Source organism: Diorhabda sublineata, chromosome 3, assembly GCF_026230105.1.
Source record: "Diorhabda sublineata isolate icDioSubl1.1 chromosome 3, icDioSubl1.1, whole genome shotgun sequence".
Classification (NCBI taxonomy): Eukaryota; Metazoa; Arthropoda; class Insecta; order Coleoptera; family Chrysomelidae; genus Diorhabda; species Diorhabda sublineata.
Genome location: NC_079476.1, coordinates 25201944 through 25218636, shown reverse-complemented (window position 1 = coordinate 25218636; position 16693 = coordinate 25201944). Strand labels below are relative to the sequence as shown.

General features: G+C 31.7%; 2 protein-coding genes across 2 annotated transcripts in view; both read left to right on the top strand.

Moving 5' to 3' along the window:
• The first annotated feature begins 206 nt into the window (after positions 1 to 206).
• LOC130441733 (uncharacterized) lies at positions 207 to 1469 on the top strand. Its single transcript, XM_056775515.1, has 3 exons — positions 207 to 471; positions 522 to 794; positions 892 to 1469. The coding sequence occupies exons 1-3, from the start codon at positions 207 to 209 to the stop codon at positions 1467 to 1469; spliced, it is 1116 nt and encodes a 371-aa protein (XP_056631493.1).
• Positions 1470 to 7711: 6242 nt separating this feature from the next.
• Positions 7712 to 16693, top strand: part of LOC130441275 (cysteine-rich motor neuron 1 protein) — a 191371-nt gene continuing 182389 nt past the window's right edge. Inside the window, exon 1 of the mRNA XM_056774876.1 lies at positions 7712 to 8035. Coding sequence (XP_056630854.1) covers positions 7987 to 8035 — 49 coding nt within the window. The 5' untranslated portion in view covers positions 7712 to 7986. The remainder of the gene's footprint in view (positions 8036 to 16693) is intronic.

Below are 16693 nucleotides of genomic sequence, written 5' to 3'. Positions count from 1 at the left end.
AAGAAGAACAGTTAGTATCGTCGGCACTGAAGAAGAAAGAAGAAAAAATCTACACGAATCGTGTTTTAGAAAAGCATTTCATTCTTCGTAATACGTCGATTCAGTATTATTTTCTACGGCTGTCGGTAGAAAGCAAACGAAAACTTATTATAAAATTTGTGAAACGACTCAACTCTCCTGCAAGTCTTTATCAAATATTTAGCGTCATGTCTTTGGGTCACGCCAAAATGGACGTCTACTCGATAGTAGATCCCGAAACCAATTTCGTATACGATAAATTAATCCTGGATCATAACAGAATGTTGGGAGAGAAAACTTTGGAGGAAACCATCGAAAATGATTTGGAATGGTTCGAAACTTTAGACGACTATCAACAAATTAACCTTACCTTAGGATTGATAAGGATATCAGGAGGAAATGTTAAAAGAAATTTGTACATACCTCTGTACAGGATCTACATAAAATCAATATGTAAGTGTGTGAGGAAATATTGGAAACGCAGACTCATTTAATTTCCGTAGGTGAGTTGCATTGTAAACAATTCCCGAAGAGTGGTAAATCAACGGTTGTACTCGAGGAACCACCACAAGAAAATTCCCAAATTTACGATCCCAAACACCCAGACACCATCGAAGTGGAAAAACAAAGAAAAAAATGGTTCGATTTAATACAAAAATATAAACAAGAAGTTATGCAAGAAACAAGCAAGAAAAAAAATAAAGACAAGAAAAAAACGAAGGAAAAGAAAAAGAAAGCTACAAAGTCCAGTAAAAAAGAAAAAGATAAAGGGAAAGGTACAGTATGTGTGATAAAATATCTATAAAAAAAAATAAAACTGTTATTTTTTAGCAAAAAAATTCGTGGATGATATTGTTACCTTCAAACAAATAGATCTAATCCAGCTTCTACCAATTTGGATTGTTAAAAAAATTTTCGGTTACATCGATACCAAAATTCTAGTTAAACTAAAGCAGGTCAACAGTTACTGGGCTTTCGTGATATCCGAATTGATTAAAGAAAAAAATGCTAGGCAAAAACTCGATGCCGCTCTGGATAAAATGAAAGCTGCTATGGACCCAGAAGTTTTCGAAAGAGCCGAACAACAACCCGAAGAACAACAATCCAAACCTATTGGAAAAAAAGTTTTCTACGAATTGGGAGCTATAGATAAAAAAATAGTTCCTAAAAACCTCAAAGGATTAGTCGACGCTGGTATAGATACAGATGCAGCTAAAGCACGCGTTGATGAATATAATATGATTACGGGAGAATGGGTGCATTTTCCAAGGTTCATAAAGGAAGATTTGGAATTGTATAGATTTAGACCTGGATTTTTGCAAGACGTTGGTGTTGAGTTCGACATTGTGAATGAAATTGAAAGGCAAAAATCCTTTCTCACTTACTCGTTATCGAAATCTGTTTGCAGTTTGAAGATTTCTATAAAACCTGAGATGCTAGATGAATGGTAATACTGGTATGCTTTTCATTTTACGTTAAATTAACATAATAGCGTCTTATACTTTTTTCCTAAGTTTAAAAAAATGAAAAAAGGTTTTCCATGAAAATTTTCTATTTTGTTTAATGGAAAAATCATTAAAGAACTTCTGAACAAAAATTTGAGATATAATTTTAATAGGTTAAGATAGATGATGATTAGAAATACAGAAGACATCCTCAGCACAAATTTTTCGCCTTGTTCCAAGTGTTTTCTTTCGTGGTAGGTGTTATTGGTTATTTGGATCGCCTTGTGGTATCTCTTCCATAGAGTCTTGAGGGTGAAAAATAATGTTTGCTCTCGCTGGTTCATTGCCAGTTCTTATTACATATCGCTCATTTTTATACAGATACTTGAATAATAATTAGCCGGATGGACACTAAAGTACTACGTGCAATGCTAAGCTACACGTAGAATAGATAGGGCCGAAAACATTGAAGTATCTTCAAATTCGGCGAGAACCACGAAATCATCTCAAAAACTGCTAAATTTGTAACTTAAAATCGTGCTAAATGTCGGTATGCAAGTTGTAGATACGAGGACGATTTCCGTAGCGACAAGAAAAGCTATATCATTTTGTAAATCCGTCCAAAATAAGTCAAAAATGAAGTTTTTCGATATCTCGCTTCGGTTTCGAAATATCTATACTTAAAGTCAGAAAAACCTAGCAAAAACTGCTAAATTTGTAACTAAAAATAGTGCTAAATGTCGGTATACAAGTTGTAGACATGAGGACGATTTCCATAGCGACAAGAAAAGCTATATCATTTTGTAAATCCGTCCAAAATAAGTCAAAAATGAAGTTTTTCGATATTTCGCTTCGGTTTCGAAATATCTATACTTAAAGTCAGAAAAACCTAGCAAAAACTGCTAAATTTGTAACTAAAAATAGTGCTAAATGGCGGTATGCAAGTTGTAGACACGAGGACGATTTCCATAGCGACAAGAAAAGCTATATCATTTTGTAAATCCGTCCAAAATAAGTCAAAAATGAAGTTTTTCGATATTTCGCTTCGGTTTCGAAATATCTATACTTAAAGTCAGAAAAACCTAGCAAAAACTGCTAAATTTGTAACTAAAAATAGTGCTAAATGTCGGTATACAAGTTGTAGACATGAGGACGATTTCCATAGCGACAAGAAAAGCTATATCATTTTGTAAATCCGTCCAAAATAAGTCAAAAATGAAGTTTTTCGATATTTCGCTTCGGTTTCGAAATATCTATACTTAAAATCAGAAAAACCTAGCAAAAACTGCTAAATTTGTAACTAAAAATAGTGCTAAATGTCGGTATGCAAGTTGTGGACACGAGGACGATTTCCCTAGCGACAGGTAAAGCTATATCATTTTGTAAATCCGTCCAAAATAAGTCAAAAATGAAGTTTTTCGATATTTCGCTTCGGTTTCGAAATATCTATACTTAAAGTCAGAAAAACCTAGCAAAAACTGCTAAATTTGTAACTAAAAATAGTGCTAAATGGCGGTATGCAAGTTGTAGACACGAGGACGATTTCCGTAGCGACAAGAAAAGCTATATCATTTTGTAAATCCGTCCAAAATAAGTCAAAAATGAAGTTTTTCGATATTTCGCTTCGGTTTCGAAATATCTATACTTAAAGTCAGAAAAACCTAGCAAAAACTGCTAAATTTGTAACTAAAAATAGTGCTAAATGTCGGTATACAAGTTGTAGACATGAGGACGATTTCCATAGCGACAAGAAAAGCTATATCATTTTGTAAATCCGTCCAAAATAAGTCAAAAATGAAGTTTTTCGATATTTCGCTTCGGTTTCGAAATATCTATACTTAAAATCAGAAAAACCTAGCAAAAACTGCTAAATTTGTAACTAAAAATAGTGCTAAATGTCGGTATGCAAGTTGTGGACACGAGGACGATTTCCCTAGCGACAGGTAAAGCTATATCATTTTGTAAATCCGTCCAAAATAAGTCAAAAATGAAGTTTTTCGATATTTCGCTTCGGTTTCGAAATATCTATACTTAAAGTCAGAAAAACCTAGCAAAAACTGCTAAATTTGTAACTAAAAATCGTGCTAAATGTCGGTATACAAGTTGTAGACACGAGGACGATTTCCATAGCGACAAGAAAAGCTATATCATTTTGTAAATCCGTCCAAAATAAGTCAAAAATGAAGTTTTTCGATATTTCGCTTCGGTTTCGAAATATCTATACTTAAAGTCAGAAAAACCTAGCAAAAACTGCTAAATTTGTAACTAAAAATAGTGCTAAATGTCGGTATACAAGTTGTAGACATGAGGACGATTTCCATAGCGACAAGAAAAGCTATATCATTTTGTAAATCCGTCCAAAATAAGTCAAAAATGAAGTTTTTCGATATTTCGCTTCGGTTTCGAAATATCTATACTTAAAGTCAGAAAAACCTAGCAAAAACTGCTAATTTTGTAACTAAAAATAGTGCTAAATGGCGGTATGCAAGTTGTAGACACGAGGACGATTTCCATAGCGACAAGAAAAGCTATATCATTTTGTAAATCCGTCCAAAATAAGTCAAAAATGAAGTTTTTCGATATTTCGCTTCGGTTTCGAAATATCTATACTTAAAGTCAGAAAAACCTAGCAAAAACTGCTAAATTTGTAACTAAAAATAGTGCTAAATGTCGGTATACAAGTTGTAGACATGAGGACGATTTCCATAGCGACAAGAAAAGCTATATCATTTTGTAAATCCGTCCAAAATAAGTCAAAAATGAAGTTTTTCGATATTTCGCTTCGGTTTCGAAATATCTATACTTAAAATCAGAAAAACCTAGCAAAAACTGCTAAATTTGTAACTAAAAATAGTGCTAAATGTCGGTATGCAAGTTGTGGACACGAGGACGATTTCCCTAGCGACAGGTAAAGCTATATCATTTTGTAAATCCGTCCAAAATAAGTCAAAAATGAAGTTTTTCGATATTTCGCTTCGGTTTCGAAATATCTATACTTAAAGTCAGAAAAACCTAGCAAAAACTGCTAAATTTGTAACTAAAAATCGTGCTAAATGTCGGTATACAAGTTGTAGACACGAGGACGATTTCCATAGCGACAAGAAAAGCTATATCATTTTGTAAATCCGTCCAAAATAAGTCAAAAATGAAGTTTTTCGATATTTCGCTTCGGTTTCGAAATATCTATACTTAAAGTCAGAAAAACCTAGCAAAAACTGCTAAATTTGTAACTAAAAATAGTGCTAAATGTCGGTATACAAGTTGTAGACATGAGGACGATTTCCATAGCGACAAGAAAAGCTATATCATTTTGTAAATCCGTCCAAAATAAGTCAAAAATGAAGTTTTTCGATATTTCGCTTCGGTTTCGAAATATCTATACTTAAAGTCAGAAAAACCTAGCAAAAACTGCTAAATTTGTAACTAAAAATAGTGCTAAATGGCGGTATGCAAGTTGTAGACACGAGGACGATTTCCATAGCGACAAGAAAAGCTATATCATTTTGTAAATCCGTCCAAAATAAGTCAAAAATGAAGTTTTTCGATATTTCGCTTCGGTTTCGAAATATCTATACTTAAAGTCAGAAAAACCTAGCAAAAACTGCTAAATTTGTAACTAAAAATAGTGCTAAATGTCGGTATACAAGTTGTAGACATGAGGACGATTTCCATAGCGACAAGAAAAGCTATATCATTTTGTAAATCCGTCCAAAATAAGTCAAAAATGAAGTTTTTCGATATTTCGCTTCGGTTTCGAAATATCTATACTTAAAATCAGAAAAACCTAGCAAAAACTGCTAAATTTGTAACTAAAAATAGTGCTAAATGTCGGTATGCAAGTTGTGGACACGAGGACGATTTCCCTAGCGACAGGTAAAGCTATATCATTTTGTAAATCCGTCCAAAATAAGTCAAAAATGAAGTTTTTCGATATTTCGCTTCGGTTTCGAAATATCTATACTTAAAGTCAGAAAAACCTAGCAAAAACTGCTAAATTTGTAACTAAAAATAGTGCTAAATGTCGGTATACAAGTTGTAGACATGAGGACGATTTCCATAGCGACAAGAAAAGCTATATCATTTTGTAAATCCGTTTAAAATAAGTCAAAAATGAAGTTTTTCGATATTTCGCTTCGGTTTCGAAATATCTATACTTAAAGTCAGAAAAACCTAGCAAAAACTGCTAAATTTGTAACTAAAAATAGTGCTAAATGTCGGTATGCAAGTTGTGGACACGAGGACGATTTCCCTAGCGACAAGAAAAGCTATATCATTTTGTAAATCCGTTTAAAATAAGTCAAAAATGAAGTTTTTCGATATCTCAGTTCGGTTTCGAAGTATCTATACATGAAGTCAGAAAAACCTAACTTAATCACATGGGGCTTCGCATTCGGAGCTTACTTCTGGTTTGCTAAGCTCTAAATAGCATAGTTTTACATTTAATTATCAATGAAATCTTCAAATTATCGCTAAATATTTCAAAAAACAGACAGATATAGAGTCTGGAAAAAAATATAGTCCAGTACTCATGGTACCTCGTGACAAAATTATCCTTCCACCATTAAATACAAAATTTCTTCTAAGTTTGTTAAATCCCTTGATAAACGTGAGAACTGCTTATCTCACCAATTTGCCAAACATTTCCTCAGCTACAACTAATATTTCTTCGGCAACAGATGTTCAAAATATGTAGTTTCTTCCAGTATTTATGTTTAACACTTTTTTTATCCCCCCATATATTTTCGTCGTATGAAAACACAGTAAAATCGATTCTGATTAAAGCGAATTCAAGTTCACTGATGAAATAAGTGCATTTTGAGTTGCATAATTGATAAATTTGAGAGAAATTACTTTCCAACAAGACAAACAAAATCACAACGAAAATTTTTCGAAAACGAAATTTTCCAATGTCTTTTCATTACCGGAATTAAAGGACTACCAACGATTAATTAAAAAGTTTCATCTCGCAAATCTCGGAAGAAATATTAGGAAGCCCCAAAGTTCTTTTCATGTTCGTTTATTACTTTTCGCAGTGCTAGGAGTTTAATAACCAGTTAGTTCTTTGAAAAATTTAATTAATAGGCTAATGACGTAATTTAAATGTAGTTTTTGGGCGCTCGTTATTTTAATATGCTTTCAAATTCAAATTAGTGTTAAGACTGAAATCTAAGCAGTTGACAACCATTGGATGGAGGAGTTATATATATTTATTGCACCGAAAACCAATAAGGAGTTATACATGTTGAAACTGAAAACTATCCCGAAGAAGCAGACGTCGTAATATTTTTTTAGACGACGCCATTTAAAAGTTGTTCGTTCTGTATACATTTACATACCGAAAGTTGCGTTTTGAGTGTTCCATGTAGTGAAAGTGACAGTTCCGTACTGCAAAACACTTTCGGGACGCTCTGGAATAGACAACTTTAACTTCATTAAATGTGACTCTAGCCACTTCAATATTGACAGTTGACAGTATCACGTCGATGATTTTGCATAACCTTAAATTCTACTCAATAAAATGCCCATGGATGATGAAATATTTGGCTTTAAAACAATTGGAAAGTGAATGAATTAATTCTTAAGACTTTTTTATTGAAAAATAAATATTGAGTCAAACCGTTCTCGTATCTCCTATCATAAAAAACAAAAATTATACTTATATGAGTTATTGGTAAATAATTATCGACACTTTCCATTTCGATTATCGATCTCCATTTCATTTGAATCATTTTAGGTTTATTCTCCAATACAAAATTCATATAACGACTTGCAATATTTTCTGTGCATGTACAAACTATTTATATATCTCTAATTAGCGTTTTTAGGCCAGTTGGTGGTATGTTTTTAAAGATTTTATGTGTTTTTAAATTCGAATTTATAAATTCTGTGAAAACACTAAGAAATAAGTGGATTTTTCAAACAAAAACGAAGCAATATTAAACTATTAATGATTGTAGTATTGTATTTCTTTTACAACAATGATAGGTAGCACAAAATACAAGTAACATTTTTCTTTTCCTTTATATATATATATATATATATATATATATATATATATATATATATAATCAGTGCTCTAAACTACGCTCGATACAAAAATTCAAAAAAATTTTTTTTGGTCATTAACTGGCCTAAAATTAATTCAGTGCATATTCAAGAAGCCTTTGTAATTTACGAAAAGCCCCGCATGCTTGCAATCATTATAAAAGCTTTGAAACCACCACACCTAGCAGCACTCCATAACGCGCCTAATAGCCTATGCAACCAATACATCATCGTCTTCCCATCTTAGATCACACACATACACACACAGTATAATATTGCGAAACACACGAACTTAACCAGTCTTCATCTGTTTGTTATGTGAGACGGTATTGCGCGATAAACTACGAATAGTAAAACATAACCTATAAATCGGCGTTTTTAAGTGTATAATGTACAAATTTGACTGTTATAATTCGCAGTTTTTTGTGAGTGGTTTGTAAAATAAGTTTGTGTGTGGTATTTAAACTGTTATTTCAAGATGAAGACGATTTTATTTGTATTTGGTGTATTATTCGTCCTTAAAACACGTAAGTTTTTATTTTTAGACGTGTAATTTGTTTTGCCAAATATTCGGATTGTCAACAGCAATGGTAATTGTGGTTTTTTTGATTCGTCTATTATGAAATATTCACACCTGTTTATTTTTATAACACCGAAATTTAAAAAAAATCCAGTGATATTGGTATAAATAGTTTAACCATTACGTGAAAAAATCAATAACGACTTTGAATTGTATGATTTGTGTGTGTGTGTGAATTCGTCTATTGAATTTTTTATTATTTTTAGGTTTTCAATGATAACATTATTTAATGTTATTCATTCGAATTAATCATGTTTATGATGTATAAGCAGTTTAATTTGGGTTTTAAAATTTCAAAAAAAAAATAAATGATAAGTGGGTGTTATTGTTATAATAAATCGGCAAAATTTATTTATCTCAGATTATTTTTAGGCCTGGTTTTAGACAATAACCGCCATATTTTGTGTCAATATAAATTGTCTATTATTATTGGGTGTAGTATCGATAAAAAGTGTTATTTACTATCAAAATTTATTATTATAGAAATTAAATAATCAAAAAAAATTAACCCCATAATTTGTTATAAATAAAAATATAAACTGGAATTTACAGATTTCTATATCATTCTTGAATTAAAACAAAATGGGTACGAAATTAAAAACTCTGAATTTATAAAGCACAGTTGAAGTCAAATAAATTTGCTGATGAAGGAAAAATATTATCAAGTGAATATGAACCGTTAACTTTTAGCAAACTTGCAAAAAACTTTACATAAACTTAATTAGAATAGCTAAGGGATTTTTTGCAGGTGTACGAGGCTTACGTCAGAATTATTTGAATACATAATTAACTAAAATTGTTTAAGTATTATTGAAATAGTTATTTTTCATTTTAATTATTAATTTGAGGATTTTTTCACTGTTTCGTTGTAAAACCCAAGGCGCATCCAATCTATTATATTTACTTCAACAAGCTGCTACTTACCCTTAACTTCAATTGAGTAATGCTTCATAATATTGATATTCTGGTGAATACACTTAATCTCTTTCAAAATCGACCGATAAATTCCCTTCGTAGTCCAGAAAATTCTACACAATCTCCTGTAATTTCGAACTAGACTGAGACTCACGATGGATAATAAATTTCTTTGGAACAAACACGAAAAAGAGATAATCACCAAATCCACAAAAGCCCTGATGGTGTACAGGGAGGAATCGGGGCTGTAACCCAAAGATCCTACGGTTGATGTACATGGCAATTGTTACATCAATCATCACATATGGGACTGTGGTTTGAGGTACTAGAACCTCGAGGTTGCTTGCTTATGTGCGACTTGTGCCATTAAACCTTGCCCAACAGCTGCACTAGAAGTGCTTCCAAATCTCCCATCTCTCCACAATTAAATCATCAAAGAAAACCCGTTCTTAAATAATGATCAACTCTGGGACATGCTTCTGGATGTTGCAACGAAAACTTCACCTTAATAATAAACTGTAAAAGCAAGTGAGGTCACACCAGACAAGAAATGAACAGAAATGCCATTAAATTGTGTACGGATGGATCAAAAACAGCAAACAGAACTGGAATAGGAGTGTACGGGTCCAGAACCAAACATTCTGAAAGCCAGGGCAGCCCACGGCATTTTTCAAACAGAAATTTGTCTTCCAATATCATAAAATCCAAACTCATTTGGGATTGCTTTGATAAGACAAATAAAATTACCCTAAACTAGCTGATAAGTCCGCTAAAGCGGGGATATACAAGCCCTTCATGGGATCTGAACCCTTCTGGGGTATCAGCTACAGATCAATGGAAAAAGCACTGGAAAATAAGGTAGATACGAACAAAACCACTTATTGGGCAAAGGCAAAGACTCTTCTGGGAAACTATAACCAGAATAGATCTGCCGAATGTATTTAAACAATCTACGATTATTAACAAGAGTTCTATCGAGGCACTGTCGCCTCAACAAACACCTGAAGACCATAGAGATAGCAGATAATGCGATGTGCAGATTTTGTTGTACAGAGGACGAAACCTCTATCCACATTCTCTGTGAAACACTAAGTAACTTCAGAGCACTACACCTGGGTGCGTATGAAATAGAAAACTATGATCTCTGGCAATTAAAACCATACTACATTCTAGATTTTTTGAAAGGAGTGGGATTGAAGGATCAGCTGTAAACACTGGGTTCTCCTGCAAGACACGATGGATCCTTTGGATCGCAGTGTATACGAGACCCAAAATTAATACATGCATACAACTATTGCTTAATCAAATCATCAATTTCATAAGTCTTGTATGTAGGTATATGTACACGTCTGTTCATTGAATTAACATCAAAGTCTTGGGACAGATTTTTATCTGTGTCAATTTACTTGACAGTTGCCATGTTTACCAATATTATCGCTTTTTCACTATGACTACCATACTCGCATTAAAACCTAGTTGAGTTTACAATCTTCTGATAGACCAGCTATCTTCCAATTTGTCCATAATGGCAGTTTTTTTAAATTTCTGTTAACTAAGGAGGTATTAAGTACACTTTTACTTCAACTGAACTGAAATTAATTATTTATCTGTCATTGACAATGACAGTGACATTAAGTTGGAACCCTGATTTACGCAGGCAAAATTTAAGTGTATTCATTTTCAGTTGACAGGAAGTGTATTTGTATGACTGCGTATTAAGAATCGAAGTCCATTATTTCGACTGCATTTTTCCTTTGGGATGTAATGATTGAATCAACTCACTTTCAAAGATCGAAATATTCTCCGACGTACAAGGCTATAGATTTTATCAACAAATCTGAAATGTGAAATTTTGACAGATGACATTAGACACGTGGCGGAAATTAACAGTATAAATACCAAAGCGAATGTCTAAACGTTTCTGTATGATGAGAAAGTTTTAAAAAAATATGTAATATGACAATTTGTGACATTATCAATTATATATTAACTATGATAAGAAGTAACATATTATATGGTAGCAAACAGAAAATTTAACATGATAACCTAAAAAAACCGTTTCAATTGTAATCTCATCCATCATAACCATAATAACCATCATAAAGTATATCGATGAAATTAATAGAAAATGAAGACAATTTCTAATGAAAACTTTGTGTTCTATTTATTTATGAACTGTATAACTTGAACGATGGATATCATGTTGTGTATTTTATAATTTTAACTACCTCGTAAAAGTTTGTTTTTAACTTTTATCTGAATTCTTTATTCAAATGTCACGTTTTGTCCTCGATATATATCTACGGATTATTTCTCTCGTGCCAAAAAATTCGATAAAAAGCTAAACATGTCCAGCCAAGGTGTCAAATTTATATGCTAACAAACAAGGTTTACGTTTACAGCTAAAAATTACGGAGATATGGGTCATTCCGTATCAAGTGATTAAATGCCAATTACCTCACTATTTTTTATGTATATTACTTAAGTGAAAAAAAGTTATTCTTAAAAGTTCTGCATGGTCCAAATGTTAAAATGCAACCATCAGATATTAATTTTTTAAAGTAGTATACGAGGTTTGTCAAAAAATGTGTATTTTGTGCAAGTATCTTTATTTTTCACAATTCAGAAAAATGTTATAAGTTGTTCTGTCCTACAGCTTCGACATATCCACCTTCTCTTTGTAAACATTCAATTATTTTTTTGTCAAACTCTTGTATTACTTTCCTTATCATATTTGGACTAGTATTTTGGCATTCTTCAAAAATAATCCTCTCCAAATGGTCCTCGCTGATAAACCTGCTGTTTCAAGTAACAAAAAAAGTCAAGGTGAGTCAAATCAGCAGACCTAGAAGGCCAATAAAATGAATACCTGTGAATCACCTTCCCATTAGACATATTTTCAAGGAGTACTAATAAAATTGTTTAAACTTAAGTAGACACACTGTATATATCGAAATCGATCAAACCAATTCACACGATTCTTTATTATCAACATGGGTTGTCAGATTCGTGATATACATTCTCGCTTCATTTGGTTTTGTTCTTGCAGGTTTAATATTTGAATGAGAGAGGCGAATCGCATTGAAATAGCCTCATTTTCTTAAACTACCGTACTTCCGCATTGTTGAATGTTGTTTTTAAATTATCTATATACTTTATATAGGACGTCTCGTAACGAGAAACATATAAATCAAAACTAACAGAACGTTTACTGTAGATATTTAAACAACTAAAAAAAATTCACTTGTCTATTCAAATGACGTTAATAAATGACGTCATAACTATACAGAGTGTCCCACATACGAACCGGTACAAATCAAATTTATTTCTATACGAAGTTAGATAGCTGAAGAGGTTAGATAGGGCTCAAAATTGTTGAAGGCATTAAATAATGGTAAGTAGAAGACGATTGAACCATTCAGGGGGTTTTTTCTTCTTCTTTTAATCACTTAATGACTTTAACAATGTCATACAGTATTTTTAAGACAAAGGATTGTAGAGAATTGAATGTTTTTCAAAATTTTGGACTCTACTTTAAGACCCTATAACTATTCGAGGTTTTATTTTGGTATAGAGGTAAATTGCTCCCAATTGTCGTATTATATTGTACCCTTTATCGGTCTGTTTAATATTTAAAATAAAAAAAATGAGGTTATGTTATTCGGTTAGAAATAATTAAACTCCGGCTGTATAATTATACAAAAATTAAACACATTACAAGGATTAAAATCAGACATTGAACCTCGAGATTTATGCAATTAAACAAACGGTTTACAAGAATTTTATTTTGTGCTTTTTAATTCATATCTACTCAGTGTATAATTTCGTTGCTATAAATAATGGCAGATGATGATGCCATACGTTGAAATTTTAATAATTTTGCAGTTGTTTCATTTTCATTGAATAAATTTCGATTCATCCAATCATTAGAATATATTAAAATATAAATTAGTATCAATTAGTATAATGAATTGCTAAATACATGCGGTTTACGTAAACAGTAATGAAAAAATGTCGCATCAACTTCTTTCAAAATTAGTTCGATGGAAAAAATCCAATCGAACAAAGCAAATATGAGTGCTTAATCAAACGGTAAATTACCATACCCAAAATTAATACTAACCTCAATATTTTAAAAAATCGATGCTCCAATTAAACTGATTGAAATCTTTGAAATAACTAACAAAATCGCAATATCGTATAATTTAAACCTACTAAATTCATTTTTGATCTCAAATGATTTATGAATACAATTCGGCCTATCGTCTAATTCAAATCAAGACTGACAAAGTATAAAACTGATAAATACATACGATTCGAAATTTCGCCGCTAAATAAAACGTCACCGCCATTTTGTACTCAGTTTTTGTTGCTGTCACTCACGGTCTTACATACGAGGATTGTCTCAGAAGTATTTTTCGAAGACGTCACGAAAAAATGACGTTTTCCGTGTTTTCTCAGCGGAATTAGGAAAAAGACATTTATTTCGTAACGTGTCCAAAAAATCGATCTATCCTGCAGAATTTAATTAGATTATTCAGACCCTAATAATAGAATAATGTTGGAAAAACTCGGAAAAACTTATTTCTTTTACGACGTCTCTGAAAACCAAATTTTTTAATGAGGCCCCTCAAAACTCGAAAAAAGTTATTTCTTTTGTGACGCCTATTGATTTTGCACTATTAACCTACGGCAATTACAAATTTTCTAATAATTTTCTACATTTTTTTATTAAATTGGATAAATTTGCTTTACAAAGAGCTTCCATTCGTCAAAATATTCATAGAGATTATAAATTGTTTTACCTTTGGAGTCACATTCGTAACCAAAAGCATTTTTTTTAGTTCAGCGAATATCCAGTATTCATTGTGGGCCAGATCTGGTTTATACGGTGGATGAAAGTTGGTATTTCGTAAACGTCTTATGGATTTGACAATAGCTGCGCCATCTGTGTGTCAGGCGCCTTTACTAGCAACAAATTAACATCGAAATTTCTTCTTTAAGTACCATCTCGACTTGATGAAGTTTGACGATAATTAAATGATGATGTGTCCAATCGCGACCAGGTCCACGTTTTCCGTCTATTATTAATTTCAGTCAATCATACGTCTAAGCACTTCATCGTTAGGTATATATTGAGTCCATGATATTATTAGTAGTCTACGGAAGATCCACATTTCAAAAACCACGAGTTTGTTCATGGTATCCACTTTTAATGTCCATGTTTCTGCTCCATACAAAAGAACTGAGTGCCCGTACGCTTTTACAAAACTGTTATTTTAAGTTCAAGTTCAAGGTTCGAATTATTTCAATAACTATATTAGTATAAGACATAAACACTAAATTAAAATCTAAAACACCAAAAAACAAACTAAGTAATATTATATATCAAGTGCCTTGTACTAATTGTGACGCTGTCTATATGGGACAGACATCACAGTATTTAGAAAATAGACTAACGAATCCTGAAATATCAAAAAAAAACATGAGATTATAAAATGGAGTCACATTCGTAACCAAAAGCATTTTTTTGAGTTCAGCGAATGTCCAGTATTCATTGTGGGCCAGATCTGGTTTATACGGTGGATGAAAGTTGGTATTTCGTAAACGTCATATGGATTTGACAATAGCTGCGCCATCTGTGTGTCAGGCGCCTTTAGTAGCAACAAATTAACAACGAAATATCTCGAGACTACGTCCTATTTTTCATTTATTCCTTTCTACACAGGCTCTAGTTAACCTAATTCCGTATTAGTTGCTGATTTGTTGGAAAGTAGGTGACGTGTTTAAAACAACAAAATATTCCGCCAAGATGATTTCGATAATTGCTTTTAATCCTATACGACAACTGGAATAAAATCAATTATTTAGCAGCTAATTATAATCCTATTTTCTAATTTACTTCCCAAAAGTGTTACCGCAACTTAATATGTTTCAAGAATGTTTTATAATCAGTTTTAGGGTCACCAATTTCCTTTATTATATGCTATAGTTTCTAAAAATAACTTCTCTGCATTTTTTTGTTCAATAAAAATGAACGTTGTAAATATCTGCAAGCATAAAAATGTCTGTATCAGCACTGTGTATAGTTTAATAATGTAGACAAACGAAATTCCTAACATTCCTCAAATAGGATGTATCTACTAATTTCGTACAAATATTTATATGCTATAAATATTAGCGGTTTGTATGAGAGAAAAAAAACATCCACAACAAATTTTGCGAAGTTTGCATGTTAAGATTTATGTGGTTTTAAAAGTTGTTCACGTGTAAGAAATAATACAAAATGTAGATACAAATTTAACTAAAATATTCTATTTTTCTTCTGGTTTAATGCCCTCATATATTGAATTTGGTTTTTATTTTTGTTGTATTGAAAATTAAAATATTATAAAATAAAAGAGACTATGGCAATCAAACACAAAAGTTTACTCTTTAATATTTATTCCCCGCATTCGAATAACTACGTATTCATCATCAGGGAATTATCTTATCGAAACAACGTACTTTGAATATGAAAATGAAATATATGAAAAAATTGATGGTTGTGCTATGGGGCTTCCATTTCAAGTGTTATAGCACAATTGGTAATGGAAGATCTTGAGGAAACTAAGCAAATATTCCATTCATGATTCCAATACTGCCGTAACAAAGAATCAAATTGAAAAACATAAATAAAAAATTAAATTCGTATGATGTAAAACTTCAGTTCAATCGAACAAAATAATAAAATCAATTTTCTTGATGTCACATTATATAAAATTAACACAATGTATATGAAACTAACTTGATCCTCAAGATATTTGAACTTCAATTCCTAAATTTAGATGTTTAGCTATTCAAAAAGTAAAAACTACGTTGAAAGAAAATAATTATTAGGAAAAAATGGTAAGCAACGTATTCAAGAGACAGATACTATAAACAATTAAAAAGCAAAACAGAAACGAAACAATTTCTTCTTTAAGTACCATTTCGACTTGATGAAGTTTGGCGACAATTGAATGATGTGTCTAATCGCGACCAGGTCCACGTTTTCCGTCTATTATTAATTTCAGTCAATCATACGTCTAAGCACTTCATCGTTAGATATATATTTAGTCCATGATATTATTAGTAGTCTACGGAAGATCCACATTTCAAAAACCACGAGTTTGTTCATGGTATCCACTTTTAATGTCCATGTTTCTGCTCCATACAAGAGAACTGAATGCCCGTACGCTTTTACAAAACTGTTATTTTAAGTTCAAGTTCAAGGTTGCGTTACATAATAGATTTTTCACCTTAAGAAATACGGCTCTAGCTTGTTCTGTACGTGATTTTACTTCGACTTTCCCAAAAACGATCGAATTATTCCAATAACTATATTAGTATAAGACCTAAACACTAAATTAAAATCTAAAAAACCAAAAAACAAACTAAGTAATATTATATAGACGCTGTCTATATGGGACAGACATCACAGTATTTAGAAAATAAACTAACGAATCATGAAATATCAAAAAAAAAACATGAATTCAATTAAAAATATTCAAAAATTCTCTAAAGAGGTTCATATTCATAAGAACGAAAAAGCTAGAAATGATTAAAAAGACCCAAACAATTTAAGTAAAGTCGAAACGTCAATTTTCATCAAAAATTATTAAGAAAAAACTAATTTTAAAACAGAAGAGACCTAAAATCAGGAAGATAT